The sequence below is a fragment of the Natator depressus genome, chromosome 2 (assembly GCF_965152275.1).
Source record: "Natator depressus isolate rNatDep1 chromosome 2, rNatDep2.hap1, whole genome shotgun sequence".
In the NCBI taxonomy this organism is placed as follows: domain Eukaryota; kingdom Metazoa; phylum Chordata; order Testudines; family Cheloniidae; genus Natator; species Natator depressus.
This window is the reverse complement of record NC_134235.1, coordinates 202,026,959-202,041,937: the sequence shown is the minus strand read 5'-3', so window position 1 is coordinate 202,041,937 and position 14,979 is coordinate 202,026,959. Positions and strand designations below refer to the sequence as shown.

At 38.1% G+C, this 14,979-nt stretch overlaps 1 protein-coding gene across 1 annotated transcript; it reads right to left on the bottom strand.

Moving 5' to 3' along the window:
* Positions 1–2,696: 2,696 nt before the first annotated feature.
* HOXA13 (homeobox A13) lies at positions 2,697–4,310 on the bottom strand. Its single transcript, XM_074943324.1, has 2 exons — positions 3,638–4,310; positions 2,697–2,941 (listed from the first exon to the last, which is right to left on the bottom strand). The coding sequence occupies exons 1-2, from the start codon at positions 4,308–4,310 to the stop codon at positions 2,697–2,699; spliced, it is 918 nt and encodes a 305-aa protein (XP_074799425.1).
* Positions 4,311–14,979: the final 10,669 nt, after the last annotated feature.

Here is a 14,979-nt window from a genome sequence, read left to right as displayed (position 1 = left end):
TTAGCTACAGAACACTTTCACTTCATTTCTTATGTTGTTATTTAAAAAAATAGAAGTCAATATAAAACGTTGTAATTGAAATACCGTATGTTTTTATTCTCAATGATTTTCTTAGCAGTCCAGAGAAATGTAGGTTGACATATTTTTAGTAAGTGTCACGTAATAGTGGCTGACTTGTGAAGAGATACAAGTGACCGTAGTAAATATTAATTTTGTTACTGGATTGTTGTGTGATTTAGTCTTATAGCATTTCAAAAATACAAAAATTCACTTCCCTAGCACACTATAGGAATCTGCGAGAAAAAACAAAATAAAATCCTGCACGTTTTCTACACAAGTTTGAGTTCTTAGAAAGTCAGCTGATGTTCTGAAATATCAAAACCTATTAAGTGAAATCTCTCAGACACAAGAAGTTCCTGGAAAACAGACATTTCTGCCCTGTATACTTATCCAAGATTTGCGTTAAAGTCAGACTTGTAGATCTAAGCTCCAGAAAGGCCTCTATTTTGACCTATGAAGAGGTAGATTCCTTTGAATTTCTGAACTGTAATCCTAGAAGTCTATAGTTAGTACGGTATACGATACTTTTATTTGCCGTAAAGGTTTCCCAATAATTCTAATTAGGGTAGCAGACCACCTTAGGAGACAGAAAAAAACGTTATTGAAGACAATTTCTCTGCATATCACAAGTCTTGTCAACTGGCAAAGACATTCACAAGAATCAAAGGCTGGTATGCAGCTTCTTAATAGAAATTATGGTCTTCTAGACTCAGATTAGATGAAAACTGATTTCAGGACAGTTCAGTCTATAATATAGCTCGTTAAATATAGATATGAAGTACAATATCATATACAACATAATATGTTCTATTTTCTTTCTTACGCTTGATATGTGTGTGTGTGTGTGTGTGTGTACCATCTGGACAAAAAGAGGTAAGACATGTAAAATAAAGGCCAGGTGACCGGCCTTCGTTCCACTGGAGCTCTCTCGCTACAAGGACGAGTTGGAAACGCGAGGTGGCGCCCTTGATCTACTAATCCTAGAGACGACTATTCATGAGCTGTCAAAAGTCAAGGTCACAAATTGTCTTTTTTCGTCAAGGTCAAGGTTTAAGGCCTTCCTAGTCCTGTCACTTCAACAGATTCCAAAACCTTCCCGCGTAGACATATCCAGTCCTAGCAATAAACCTTAAACACTGCCATCTCTGCATTTGTAGGTTTTCTAACAACTGTTTTTCATTTTCATTCAGGGGCTCCGGCACTACACTGATGTCATTTTTTCCCCCATTCAAAATACCTGACTCTTTAACCTGACTGAAACATTTATAGTTTAGTAAAGCTAGTTATCAAGAGTCCCCACCCCCAGTTAAATAATTTACAGGAAAATATATGAACTATTTAAGTGATCGAAAAGAACGGTATTACAAGACAGATACATTATTTTTCACGAAATGCACGTACATATGGAAAAATAAAAAGAGTATTTCTTTCAGGTTTTGTTACAGTGACTATTTTATTAACAGTAGTAATACTACTAGATCTATCTACACGTCTTGAATTTTCATTTTCAATAGAAATGTAAAAAATAAGGGTGCACAAATACATTTCCACAGTGCGCTTTTTTATTATTATTTACAAGATAGCATCTTATAGTGAATAAAAACAAAAATAATGTGCTGGTTGAAATAACTGTTTGGATTTAAAAGGTGCTGTAAAATGAATCCCTAAACTTCTTAATGTTGCCTCAGAACAGACAATAAACAAGGTAAATGACTAATTACTTATAGATCAAAATATAGAATATAGAAATCAAAATATTTCTGGGAACACAAAATGTATTTTCAGTTTGGAGTTCTCCGAGATTTTTTTTTCCAGAAAGGACTTTTTTATTATAACAAAATGCCAATGTTCACGTATTTGCATCCACCCAAGAGTTAAACGTTTTAAAATTTACTGGGGTTTACCTATTTAACAATTCTTGAAGACCATTTGAGGTGTAATATATGTACAGTTCTTTTAGAAAATATCTGTCATACTGTGTGCAGGAAACAGTTCGAATGCCAAAAAATCAGCTATTGAAAAAGAACTCAAAGAAAGCTATTTCCAAACAAGTATTAGCCTTTCTATCCCCAATAGTTTGCATTGTTTTTAATTTGCTCCACAGAGTTTCTGTCATTACTGATGCCTCTGAAATTCTTATTCAGTACCTTCTTTTCATACATAAAATGCATTTCTTGAACATACAGTAATTGTATATTTTCACTATGATTTACCTGAGCAGTGATTCAACATGCAGTTTGGATTGCAATGGAAGAAAAAATATGTTTACATCGAACTTCTTATTTGAACCAGCTTTCAGATTATAACCATTAATAGTGTTCTAGAATACTAAGGTCACAGAAATACTTACAAGATTTTCAATAAAATGTGTATCTTAATTGAAACTGAGCATTTGAGAGGTGGGCATTTGGGCTCTACAGTTTATCATTTAAACTGTCTGGTCTGGATTTCGGTGGAACAGTCAGTCTTAACCATTTCCTACAATAATATTTTTTAAAATGCTATAATTCCAAAGATACAGATCTCTTGTTATGAAATAAGAGGTTCATTGTCTTTTTTAATTATTATTATTTATTTTAATCTGGACAAAAAATAGTTCTGAAACCTGTGAACTGCTGCTTCTCCATTTTAATCCATTAACTGGTAGTCTTCAATTTGTTGATAACTTTTTTCTCTTTGACCCTCCTGTTTTGGAACCAGATTGTGACCTGTCTCTCTGACAGATTTGTAGTTGCCGATATCCGTCTTCGTTTGTCTTTGGTAATGAATTTATTTGTAGCATATTCCCTTTCGAGTTCTTTTAATTGAACCTTTGTATAAGGCACTCGTTTCTTTCTCCCACGTCTGTACGAGCTCGCATCTGAGGGATGCGAAACGACGTCTGGAACAAAAAAAACATATACGTAGGCATTATAAAATTATTACTGATTAGGACATCTTCAAATTGCACAGAGGTTAAATCTACAGCGAACTTTTACTCTACCATGCTCAACAGGCTTGGCCACTACGCGACAGTTAATGATATGCGATTTTTTTTCTATAGTAAACAGCACTCAACTGAAAAAGTCTTGATTCTCTCTCTCTCTCTCTCTCTCTCTCTCTCTCTCTCTCTCACACACACACACACACACACACACACACACATGTCCTGAAGGGACTTTAGGAAAAATTATACACTGTTTCAATAATTTATGAAGTGTGCAAGTTGCACTATTTATGGAAAATTCTTGTTAAGCGTGAATGAATAATACCCTTTTTAGCAGACTTTTCCAACTATTTCCCTTTCTAATGCCATAAGTAATTCAAGCAATCATATCTTGAATTCTGGAGCAAAGTTACTCCTGATCATATTAATACCCACCAGAACTAGTATAAGTGTATGTGCGTGAGGGGATGCGGGAGGAGGTGTGAGAAGGTCAGTTTTAAGGTTAGCTGGAATGTTTCAAAAATATAGCACAACCAGCAAACCAAAAGCAGCAGCAGCAAAAACAACAGCAAGAGCTCAATACTACTACTAACTAGGTCTAAGCGATAGTAAAAACATTGCAGGAGGACACAAGCCATGCAGGTGCATTACCCGGGAGAGTGGATTTCCAGAGGTGTGGTGGCTGGGTTTGATCTTTGGGGCAGTACACTTGCCCATTCCACCCACTGGTGATTGCCCAAGGCTGATAACTCTCCATGGGGAGTAAGGGCTCATGCCTGGGCTCTCCAGGACCTCCAATTGTGGGCACCACAGGCATATCCAAATAGCTCGGCACGGGTTGGTAGGGGCCAGCGGCATAGCCCTGGTAGAAAGCCAGTTCCTTAGCCCGGGAAGTGAACTCTTCGCCCGAGACCGAGGTGTCCATATATTTATCCGCAAAAGTGGAGCCGGGCTGCGCGCAGGACTTGATGCCGTTGTGGTGGGTCATGCGGCAGGGGTAGTAGCCGCTGCCAAAGTAGCCGTAGGGCAGGGCGGCCCCGGAGGAGCTCTGCACGGCCGCCGAGCAGGGGCTGCACTGTTTGACAGCTGGCTCAGCCATGCCAGAGGCCGGCGCTTCGCTCGACGTGTAGGCAGCCGTGCTGGGGGCGGCCAGGGATGCGGGATGAGCCATCAGATTCCGGCACTGGTTGGCCGCCGCCGCTGCCGCAAAGTTGCTGCCTGCATGAAAACCTTCCATGTTCTTATTGATCTCCTCCAGGCTGTTGTCGTAGAGGAACATGACGGGCTCGATCCAGCGGGGATGGAGGAGCACGGAGGCTGTCATAGCCCGATCAGCATTGAGACTAGTGGCTCTTTTTTAAAAGCCCCAAAGACTGAAAAAAGAGATACTAAATCTCCGAGACTTGACCAGAGCTGACGCGCCAGTGTCGCGCCAGGCGAGAGCCCATTGGCCCGCCAAGCCCCACGTGATATGCAAAGCAGCTGATAAACATCTGAAGAATAAAATGAAGATAATTAAATAATGTAATAATCGTGCAGGGGCTGGAATTCCAGCAGCGGGCGGCACAGACCCGGGGCTACCCCTTTCCACTCACAAGTGTGCATGATCAGGGGGAATAAAAGGTTTGCAAAGAAGAACAGGTATTTCCCCCCACCCAACCCCCAAGCGTGATTTCCCCTCAGTCCATTCTGTGAAATAATTTCAGCATGATCTCCATGCTATTTGCAATATCTCTGAAATTCAAAGCCCTCTGCATTTCAACTGTTCTTTGCCGATCAGTCCGCTGGTAGGTTTTTGGTTTTGTTTTAAATCTCTCAGTCCCACATCTTAAATTCATCCAGGTGTCGTCTCACCTGACGGTGACATAATATTGGTTTCTAAATCTTTAAAAGAAAAAATGTTAAGGGCCACACTGTCCGTTGGAATAGCATCAGAATAGATAAAATATTTTAAGAAAAGTCTGATGTCACACATTTTCTTCCTGCCCGTTTAAACTCGATTACACTGGGTTTGGCTTTGTTTTTTTATTCATTTCGATTTTCTTTTCTGGAGAAAAAAGCATCAGAAGTAGGATTCGAATAAATAGATCAAGAAATACAGATCGGCATCATGGGTTTTGAGAGAGAAAGAGTTAACCAGATCTTGGTATTATTTCGTATTCTAATAATAAAACCTGGGGCCTACCATTCTAATTGAAGCTCCTCTGGCTGTAAAATATTACCGAGGATTATAGATTTCGCGTTACTGTCCACAATCCTCTTTTTGTTGGAAAAAAGTTGCTATGCTAAAGCTTATTTTTGTCTTGCCAATGTTAAAAGTAAGTAATGCGTAGACAAGGAATTGCGCTTTCTTTTTAATGCAGAACACTTTATTTTCTAAAAAAAACAATGGTACGTTTTAATATACACGGCTATTGCTAACACTTTTGTACTGTATTTGCACATAGCTGCACAGTACATATTAATATAAAAACCCTTTTAGTCGAACTGTTGTTCAGTGAGTGAGTGAACTATAAATATACAGTTGAATTAAATATGCAGTAATTTAAAATAATATGTCTCGAATTTACGTATATGGACAAAAATAACAAGGATGTTCATAGACTGAAAACTAAATTTTTAGCTGCATGTTTCGTTGTTGCATGTCTGACAACGCGATCTATTATTAGCTATTGTGCTAACCATTGACGTTGCTGCATTGTTTTCAAAGCTTTGCTACAAGCATAGCGTTAAGATATGCATTGTTTTGGGGCTGCCTTTTCCTTGAACAATGCAAATAACTGATTTGCTAGCTAGTTTAACTATCACTTTGGTGATTATCTATTTTCAAAGGCAGACACAGAGAGATATGTATAGGGTGCATGGAATGATATGTAACACATGGGGCTGTTGTCGTTTGTCTGGTTATTTAACAATATTGAAGCGATTTCTATCAATTGTAGCCAATAAATAGTTCCCATTTTATTTCCTAAGATCTTTTCCGCATTCCTTTTGATGATCAAATGCAAATATTTATTCCCCAGCATTTTTTCCTTTCATTCAGGCTACAGCTTTGAAACCTATGGAGTCCCAAAAAATTGCTTAGCTGGCATTATTTGTGCAGATTTGTTTCCCCTGATTTCTTTATCTCATTCTTAAAAACGCATTGCAACGAGGGGGAAAATAAGAAAACACAGCTATATGGGCAGTGCTGTTTTACATACGGGTTAGACACGGCTAGAGGCCAAGGTCAAGTTGAAAGTTGTAGTCTAGCCAATGTGAGAACTGTCATTCAAAGCTTGAAGACCCTGTCTGATTTGTTAAAAAGGAGCAGCCATGAGAACACTAATCTCCCTAGCTATCCTCTCACCCCTCCCCCCCCCCTTTCTTCTTTAGCTCAGCTTTAAAGCTTTTTCCGCCTATCTGCCTCTGGTTTTCAAGTCTCTTTCTACAGTTATAGAGAAGCCATTTGAAACTGTAGCTTTGAGACGCGATGCAAACTGTACAAGAAGGGTGGGGGCATCCGGTATGCTGTTTTTGTTTACCCACTTCGCTTTGCTCCAAATCCCTGTGCAAAGGGGAGAAAAGAGATTAAACTAAAATGATCACACACACACACAAATTGTAGGCTGGAAATGGGAGCATGCATATCACGGCTGATAAGCCCAATGGTATAATTGCACCCATCTGTTATTTGCAATGACATGGATGAAAGTCATATTTAATAGTACCCTCCCCTTTCCACCTCAAAATCGTCAAAATAGCATCTTAGTTGTATATGCTCAATCAAAAAAAATATTCCTGTTTGTTCTGGTTACCTAATTGTTTTGCTAGCACTCAAGTTTAACGGCGTATTGACACTGAGAAAGGAGGAAGACGTCAGCAATTTCCAGCTATATTTTTAAATAATTTGCATTCTCATCTATATGAATAGAATTCCTTTATGTTTTAATGAGTACCTGCAACTAAACAGTAAAACTAACTGTTCATTCTGAAGGCTGTCAGATATCGAGCAGAACAAATGGTATTCGAAAATAGTGGACTTTGTAATGAACACTGGGTATAATAATACGTTTGAATTTCTTTCCAGGCTTATATATAAACTATTATCTAATCCTAACTGAATACCTTTTGGTGTCCCAAAACAACGGATTTGGATGTATCAACTAATTCCACCAGAAATTATTAAATTATTACTTTAATCAGTTTATTTGATTTGACCATCCTCTACAACACGCATTATTGGAAACGTAATACGATCATTTAAATGCACCTATATATTCAACGGAAGGACTGGTCAGAAGCTTCCACTAACCTGTGTCCCTTTCAAATCAGGCAAGGTCAGAAATATACTAACGAGAGATAAAGTATCAATATTCTTCTGAAATTTGATGGCGAACCTCCACAGTGCTTTATAATTTTGGAAAGAAATAAATCTCCTGAGAAGTTTCCTCTGAAATGAGTATTCATTCTATAGGGGGATAAGGATGAGCACTATATTCACCAACAGAATTTATAATGTGCTGAACTTTTTCAGTCCCATTCAGTTTTTATTGATCAGAAATTGTATTCATCTAGTGAATGGACGCCCTGCCTCATCTCTACAGGCAACAGTATTCTATTTCAGCTGTGCCGGATACTCACTGAAGACCAGTCTTCTCTCGGTTACACCGGGGTAAATCTGGATTAACTCCACCAACTCGCAGATGTAAATTAAAGCGGAATTTGGCCCTTATCACTAGCCAGGGCCACATCCTATATTGCTCACACAGTCAAGACTTTCACTGAAGCCAATGAGTTTTGTCTGAGTAAAGACTGCAGGATTTTGGCCTTACACCAAACATTATTAATAAACTGGGTTCAGAGTAGCAGCTGTGTTAGTCTGTATTCGGAAAAAGAAAAGGAGTACTTGTGGCACCTTAGAGACTTAGATGCATCCGATGAAGTGAGCTGTAGCTCACGAAAGCTTATGCTCAAATAAATTGGTTAGTCTCTAAGGTGCCACAAGTACTCCTTTTCTTTTTATTAATAAACTGTACAAATGCTACTAAAATGGCCATATGGTCACTTTTTAAAAAATTCTCACAGCTTCTCTTGAAGTCACACACAGTACTTTCAACTAAATGTCATGTTTTGCAAACAGGGAATTTATAGGCACAGAATTCCTAGAAACCGAATGGAAAAGAGCTTCCTTAGAACAGTTCCTTTGTGTGGTAGCACACACACGTCAACAGTGCAACAGGTACGGCCACTTACAAATACTTTTATTTCTTCTTACATAATAAAATCCAGAGAATCGCTCCACCTACAATCTGAAACTATAGGTATTAAAAGGAAATCCAATATTATTTTCCCACCCTTTTAATTGAGCTAATTAATAATCTTAGGGGGAAAAGTGTGGGTGTTAACCCAAAAATATCGGTTAGTCACAGTTAGATCCTTCTAAACAAGCTAAAATAACTTTGTGGGTGTAGGATGATGTTAATAACTAATAATAGTCTCTGTCTTTAAGAGACCAGAAGTCTTGGAAGACACAAGAGTAAAATGATAGTAGGAGCAGATCTTTAATTGAATTTGATTTTCATGAGCAAATGAAATTTACCTGCCATAACATTAATTTGGAGGAGGGCTGTCAACGCTGGCTGCTTCCATAATTTCTTCGCATTCAGTATTAAGATAAACATTGCTCAGTTAGTTTTAAAGACACTTTGTATTTCAGGATATTCATGTGTTTCTAATGTAACTAAGCAGCTTTACGAGCAGCATTTGCAGGACATCTTAACTCTCTCCCTCCCACTGCGTGCTGGGGGTTCTGAGATAATTGCAAAATAAGAAGAATTGTAAAAAGAACATGCAAAGGGGGGAATAAAGTTTCCTGAAAAACTGTTAAGGCATTAACAAATACAGGTCCATTTCTCTTCAATATGAAGATGATAAAACTCCCTCGGAATGCATTAAATATTTGTATAGGTCTATCAATCCATTCAGGCTTAAAGCTACCGCCTCAGATAAATAAGATGCCTTCAAAACTAGTATAACTGTTTTCTTTCATCCACAATGTTGGACATTGTTTCATGCCTAATATTTATTAACATAAGTGATCAGAATCACACTCTTTCGCTGATTTCTCTGGAGGAATAGGAGAAAACGTGCTGGAAATATTATTTAAAGAGAGGCTGGGGCACGCATCAGGTTTTGTTTGTGTGAATGGCCACGTTCCTTCTTGTCACTTTCTGATTTTTCTGTAATTTTTTCATGCACAGTAGCTCCAGAGAGAGCAGTATTATTTCTTGGTTGTACTGGGTGGATTACCCCAACAGAAGTTTTTTGGTAGTAATGGAGAACATTTTCATAAACTGTAGTGTAAATACATTGTTAAACAGAAATATACGCTTGGAAGCTTTCCGTAAGCAGTAGTTCGGACTTACGGTATGCAATGATAAAGTCCCACCTACAGTTTCAATTAATTTTGCCTTGCCATGTAAACTAAGGCAGATTCCTCCACAACCTGTTCAACCCGTTTCCACAAGGAAAACAATGAACTTCTTCTTCTTCCTCTTTTCTTTTCTTTTTTCTTTTTTTTTTAAGTAAATCATGATGAAGATGCCAGACTGTGTAGTGTGGAAGTGGAAAGTAGTTTTACCTGGTCAATTACATCTTTCTGCTAAAAAGTTCCACCATGACCAAGTATTAGCAGTAGATAGCAATATGCTAATCAAGTGCTAATCTCTTCTATAATTGTTGTGATAGCCACTGGCGTTCATAATCTAACATTTGGGGTTTACGTCACTTTATATCTTATCTACTAGCTGGTCACAATTTTGGCAAACTAAGTAAAACCAGAGTGTACTGAGCTCCAGTTGCTTATACTTTCCACTTCTGCTGGGAGCTTGTATTAATTGCTACCACATGATTACATACTACATTGTTGCTGATTACAATTAAATGTATCCCTCAACCTTTCTCCTAAGTAGTTCTTCCCTAGTTTCAGGCCCCCGTGCCATTTATTTCCATTTTAAAAGAACGAGAAGAAGAGTTTGAATATAAAGACTTTAGGAATACAGGAGAAATATTTATCACAAAAATTTTATCGCTATAACATTCCTTTAATAGCATGCCATTTACATAACGTCGTATTAGCGCTGATCAGTAACCGGGGTGGACTTTCCTCCTGCCTGCAGGAGAAGCAGTTTCTTTACTTTTTGGCGCTAATTCTGAAACCAAATCTTCACCTATGAAAACACTGAGATAATTAGAGGCAAAAGGGTTGTATACAGCATTGGGAGGAGAGAAAAATCACACATGAAATATTGAACATTTTTGCGAGCCAGCTTTTTGAACACATTCTCCTATTGTACTTTTTTATTCCCTCTTCAGAGGTGATTTTAAGGGTCAAAATGTTGAGCTGAGGAATAGACTTTACCTGTCATTTCTGTGCTGCTCAACTGAACTCCTTTCCTTTCCTTTCTTGAACTCTGGCTAGATTCTAGTGCACATGGATTGTGATAATCTCACGGCATCTTTAAAGCGTATCCTCAAAGAAATATGGATCACTAACACGAACGGAGTGAAAGTTGACTAAATCCTCCCATTAAACTACAGATACAAGCTACCTGATACATTAATCGATCTCTTATGTTGCTATAAACGCGATGAATCCCGTTAAACCTGTAAATTTTACTCAAGGCTCTGCATCTGGCAGGAGAGTCACAGCCCTTCTGTTTTGTGGTTAGAGAAGTATATGATTGAGTAATAATCCCATCATGTAAATCTGCCCTCAAACCATCAGACCTTATATTTAACCTTTGATATGGTGAATATAGGTGCTGTGTGCAATTAATTTCCCAGTCAGGCTGATGGGCCACAGGGCCCATTGTGCTCTCAAATGCACTCGGTTCAACACTGATTGAAATCAATGGGCTAAAATCTTGAATTTATTATGCTGGCAAAGTTTCTATTGAAATCACGGGTTGCAAGACTTGGCCCAAAGGGAGCCGTGTTTGCAGATCTGAGGGCAGAGCTGGGCCCATTATTCCTGGCAGCTATATATAGTTATTCTTTACATTTCTGTGTGATAGTCTATCCCTACGAATACCCTCAGTGGCTTCTATATTTCAGCAATGAGAATTGCGTGTAAATACACCTGCACCGTATTAAGGTGCACTGGATTTTCTGCGCGCCTTTATCTATTACCTATCGCTTGGTGAGTCCAAGCTTAACAGGGCTATTTTGTCTTACTCCAGGTGTCAGGAATGGGTTGTCTTGAAGGACTCTTTCCAGCTCTGCGATTTGCTGTTGACTGTATGGATTGCCCTTTCCCCTTTGTCCAGTATGTAGCGTTTCCTGAGCAGCCAGGTCGAATGAAAACCTAACCATGTTTCAATAAAAACTTCTGATATTAGATTGTGTTGGTATTTAGTAAGAACTGGCATCCAATAGCAACAGGCACAGAGCTTTAATACTATTAATTGTATGAGTTTTGTAAGTACACACAGATGCACAAAATAGGCATTGACAATAAGAGCTCCCTTCCCCAACAGAGGATATTTAATATCCAGTTGACAGTAAATGTGTTACTTACAGCCTCACGGTAGTTGTTCTTTACTATAGATCCTTTTCTCCTGATACTTTCATTTTGACTCATTAAACACATTTATTTTTCAACAAGGAGACTTTATTCAAGTCTGGTGTTGAATGAGAAAATTTAAGAAGATCTTCATAAGGAGACACTTCTATAAGGGGAATTTAAATGGTTACACTAACCATACATGTCTAATCTGTGAGCTGCTGGTGTAAGATTACGCTCCACGTGAACTTGATCCTATAAAAATCATGAGAGGAGATGGTTTCAAAAGTGCAGTTACCTTATCTGCACATTTATTGTCATTATCGAAACAAATAGGTTACAGAAAATATGTTCGTATCTTCTTACAGATATTTTGAGTATCCTCGTTTATTGTTAGGCATGCTTCAAATGATTAATTATACATCAACCATTTCCCAGAATAAAATTAAATTAGACCAAGATATTAATCCATCCATTAGAATTAGTTTTATATTTCACCACCTAGACATCTTTACTAAACTTTATTATACATGATCAGTATATAACTAATAGAGCAAGAAAAGGCCCTAAATAAATGTATTATAAGGTATTTTACACTTTAAGTTAATACATTATGTGCCACGCAGCATAGCTGTGTTCACTTTAAATGCAGGCACTCATTTCTTTATGTTCGTAGTATAATAAGATATTAAATAAAATTCCTAAAGTTGAAATATATATTTACTGTGAACATAATATAAGACAAAACAAGTTCATAGTATTGAATAGCATTCATTTCTGAATGAATACTTTACTCTCTTTTAAATTTTATTTTTTCCATAGCTGTCTTTTACGTCTCCTTTATTAGATGAGACAGTACATATCTGTCTTGGTGGCTATTAAATGAAAAATTCTGCTCTAAATATACAACCGTTTATAGTACTTGCCAGAGATTATTTACTCTGTATTTTGTAGAGGGTGTATGGAAGTAGCTTCTTAGACTACATTTGAAACTCCTAAGGGTCAACAAACACAATAACAGTCGGCACTAAACTAACAAGCAAACTGTAATATAAGGCAACTTCTATTTTGTTTCCTCCTCTTACTGCCTGACTTGTCTGAACTCAAGTTTGTATGCACTTTGTGGGAGGGACTTTGTCTACTTATGTCCTTGCACACTTTGGGACCCATCCACATTGGGGCCTTTTAATGTTAACATCATATAATTAAATATCAATGTATTATATTATATTATGTGTTAATATATTTGCACTATATAGAGTGCTAAACATAAAGGAGCGCGCACACCCACAGTACCCCCGATCCCGCTGCCACTAAATTGAATGCAAAACTCCCATTGACTTCAGTGGGTGAAGGATGAGTCACAAATTTAAATAGCCTTAGGCCGGCAAAAGTAGTTGATTTGGAGCACAAGAATCTCTCTATGCAGCCCAAGAGATGCCAGACCAGAGAGTCTAGCCAAGTGGTGAGAATGGAGTTGCCGATATAAGCCAGAGTAGCCATACTAGGTGACAAATTCAGATTGGCCTATTAGTTTGTGTCCAAAATATAGTATTTGCCACAATAGTGGGACAGACAAAGGAGGTGTTTTTAATGCCAATATTTCATGTAATTCTTCATAATAACCCATACCCCATGCAAAATAATGAAAGTCTATCCAATAAGGTTTCAGCAGCGGTGTTAGTCTGTATTCGCAAAAAGAAAAGGAGTACTTGTGGCACCTTACAGACTAACCAATGTATTTGAGCATGAACTTTCGTGAGCTACAGCTCACTTCATCGGATGCTTATGCTCAAATAAATTGGTTAGTCTCTAAGGTGCCACAAGTACTCCTTTTCTTTTTATCCAATAAGGGTTAGTCTGCAGATAAATGCACCCAGTAATTCTTTAGTACAGATACCTGAAGGTAGAAAGTATCAGAGGGGTAGCCATGTTAGTCTGTATCCACAAAAACAAGGAGGAGTCCGGTGGCACCTTAAAGACTAAAAGATTTATTTCGGCATAAGCTTTAGTGGATAAAAAATCCCACTTCTTCAGATGCAACATAGCTGAAGATAGAGAATTCCACGCTTAACATGCACATAACCAAAGGCCCCCTTCCTGCAGATTTAACTACGGTTGTGTTAGCAGCTGAATATCCGCCACTTATTTCTTACTGTGAAGTAGCAACTTGGTGCCTGCTAGTAATTACCTGCTTTCATCCACTTGAAAAAAGCCATATTTCTTTAAAATTTCTGGTGTAGAATGTGGTGTTATGTCAGGACATATGTCATCGCCTGGTGCAAGGGTAATTTGTTGTAACCTAAAATAAGGAATCATGTGTCACATCACATGAGAAATTTAAAGGCTGATCTACCTTAACAAAGAGTAAGTTTTAATTGTCTTTGGAAGCTAGCTGTTCATACAGTTCTCAGGGCAGTCAGTACCCAGTCTTGTTCCATGCAGTAGAAATGAAAAGTTTTGCCAATGTCGTATATGAAACCTGTTTGGACTAAGATAATATGGCTATAATATTCCCTGAATACCGGCGTGCTCCATATCAGCCATAAGCAAATCAACAATTTGAACAAGTAAAACTGGCTACAGTACATTGCTGTGGGAAGACAGCACGGGACAAAAGCACTAGGAACACATGTCCTGAGGACAAGTATGTATCAACTTCCCGACAGCTGAACTCCGAATACTGCAGTCTATGCCATAACACTTCAGGAAATCTTACTAAGAAGGAACTGTCTGTGCACGAGGTGATGGAGGCATAAACTGGTATGTCAATATCACTTTGGGATGACGTGGATCTAAATCTGTAAATATTTGGCAAATAAGGGAAAGTTGACTTCGTTGTCCTATTAACTTTAGCTGGGGGGAAAAGATATTGCCCCCAGCTATCCTAGATGTGTCTAAAGGAGAGATCAGAAATTTGTACTGAAATTATGTTGTTGTCCTGCCACCTAACAATCATGACACAATTAATCTTTGGTCGGTCCTTTGTCTTCTATGGAAGGACTCAAGAGTCATAAGGGAAGAAAAATTGTGTTTGACACTTTAGCTGGGAAAGGGACACCGAGTAAATTCCAACCAGGGAGCGTCTTGATGTGTACCTGGGGGATTAAAAAATGGAAATAGGATCTGGCTCTTAAGGACTATGCAATTAAGAAGAGTATCATAGCGAAGATGAACCCCCATACGTATAAGGAGATGGGACCCAAGCAGTCAATTATCAAGGTTGCTGTGCCAATTTGATTGGAAACATCAAATGCTGCTGTTATATGTACAGTATATAGATGCATTTCCAGCGCATAAATCTTACTTGCATATATAAAAATCATATTATAAAAAAGTCATAAAGGACCTTCTAAAAATTCTGTGCATAGAAAATTTTCACAGTTGGGTTAAAGGACTTGACGACAAGCAATGCTGTCCTCAATGACCGAAACACTGGAAATTTTCT

What these genes read in the sequence shown, in the direction of transcription:
- HOXA13 (XM_074943324.1), bottom strand. Translation starts at nt 4,310, where the DNA reads ATGACAGCCTCCGTGCTCCTCCATCCCCGCTGGATCGAGCCCGTCATG. An exon ending in CTGGAAATCCACTCTCCCGG is followed by an intron (nt 2,942 to 3,637) that starts GTAATGCACCTG and finishes TTTTTGTTCCAG; the next exon opens with ACGTCGTTTCGCATCCCTCA.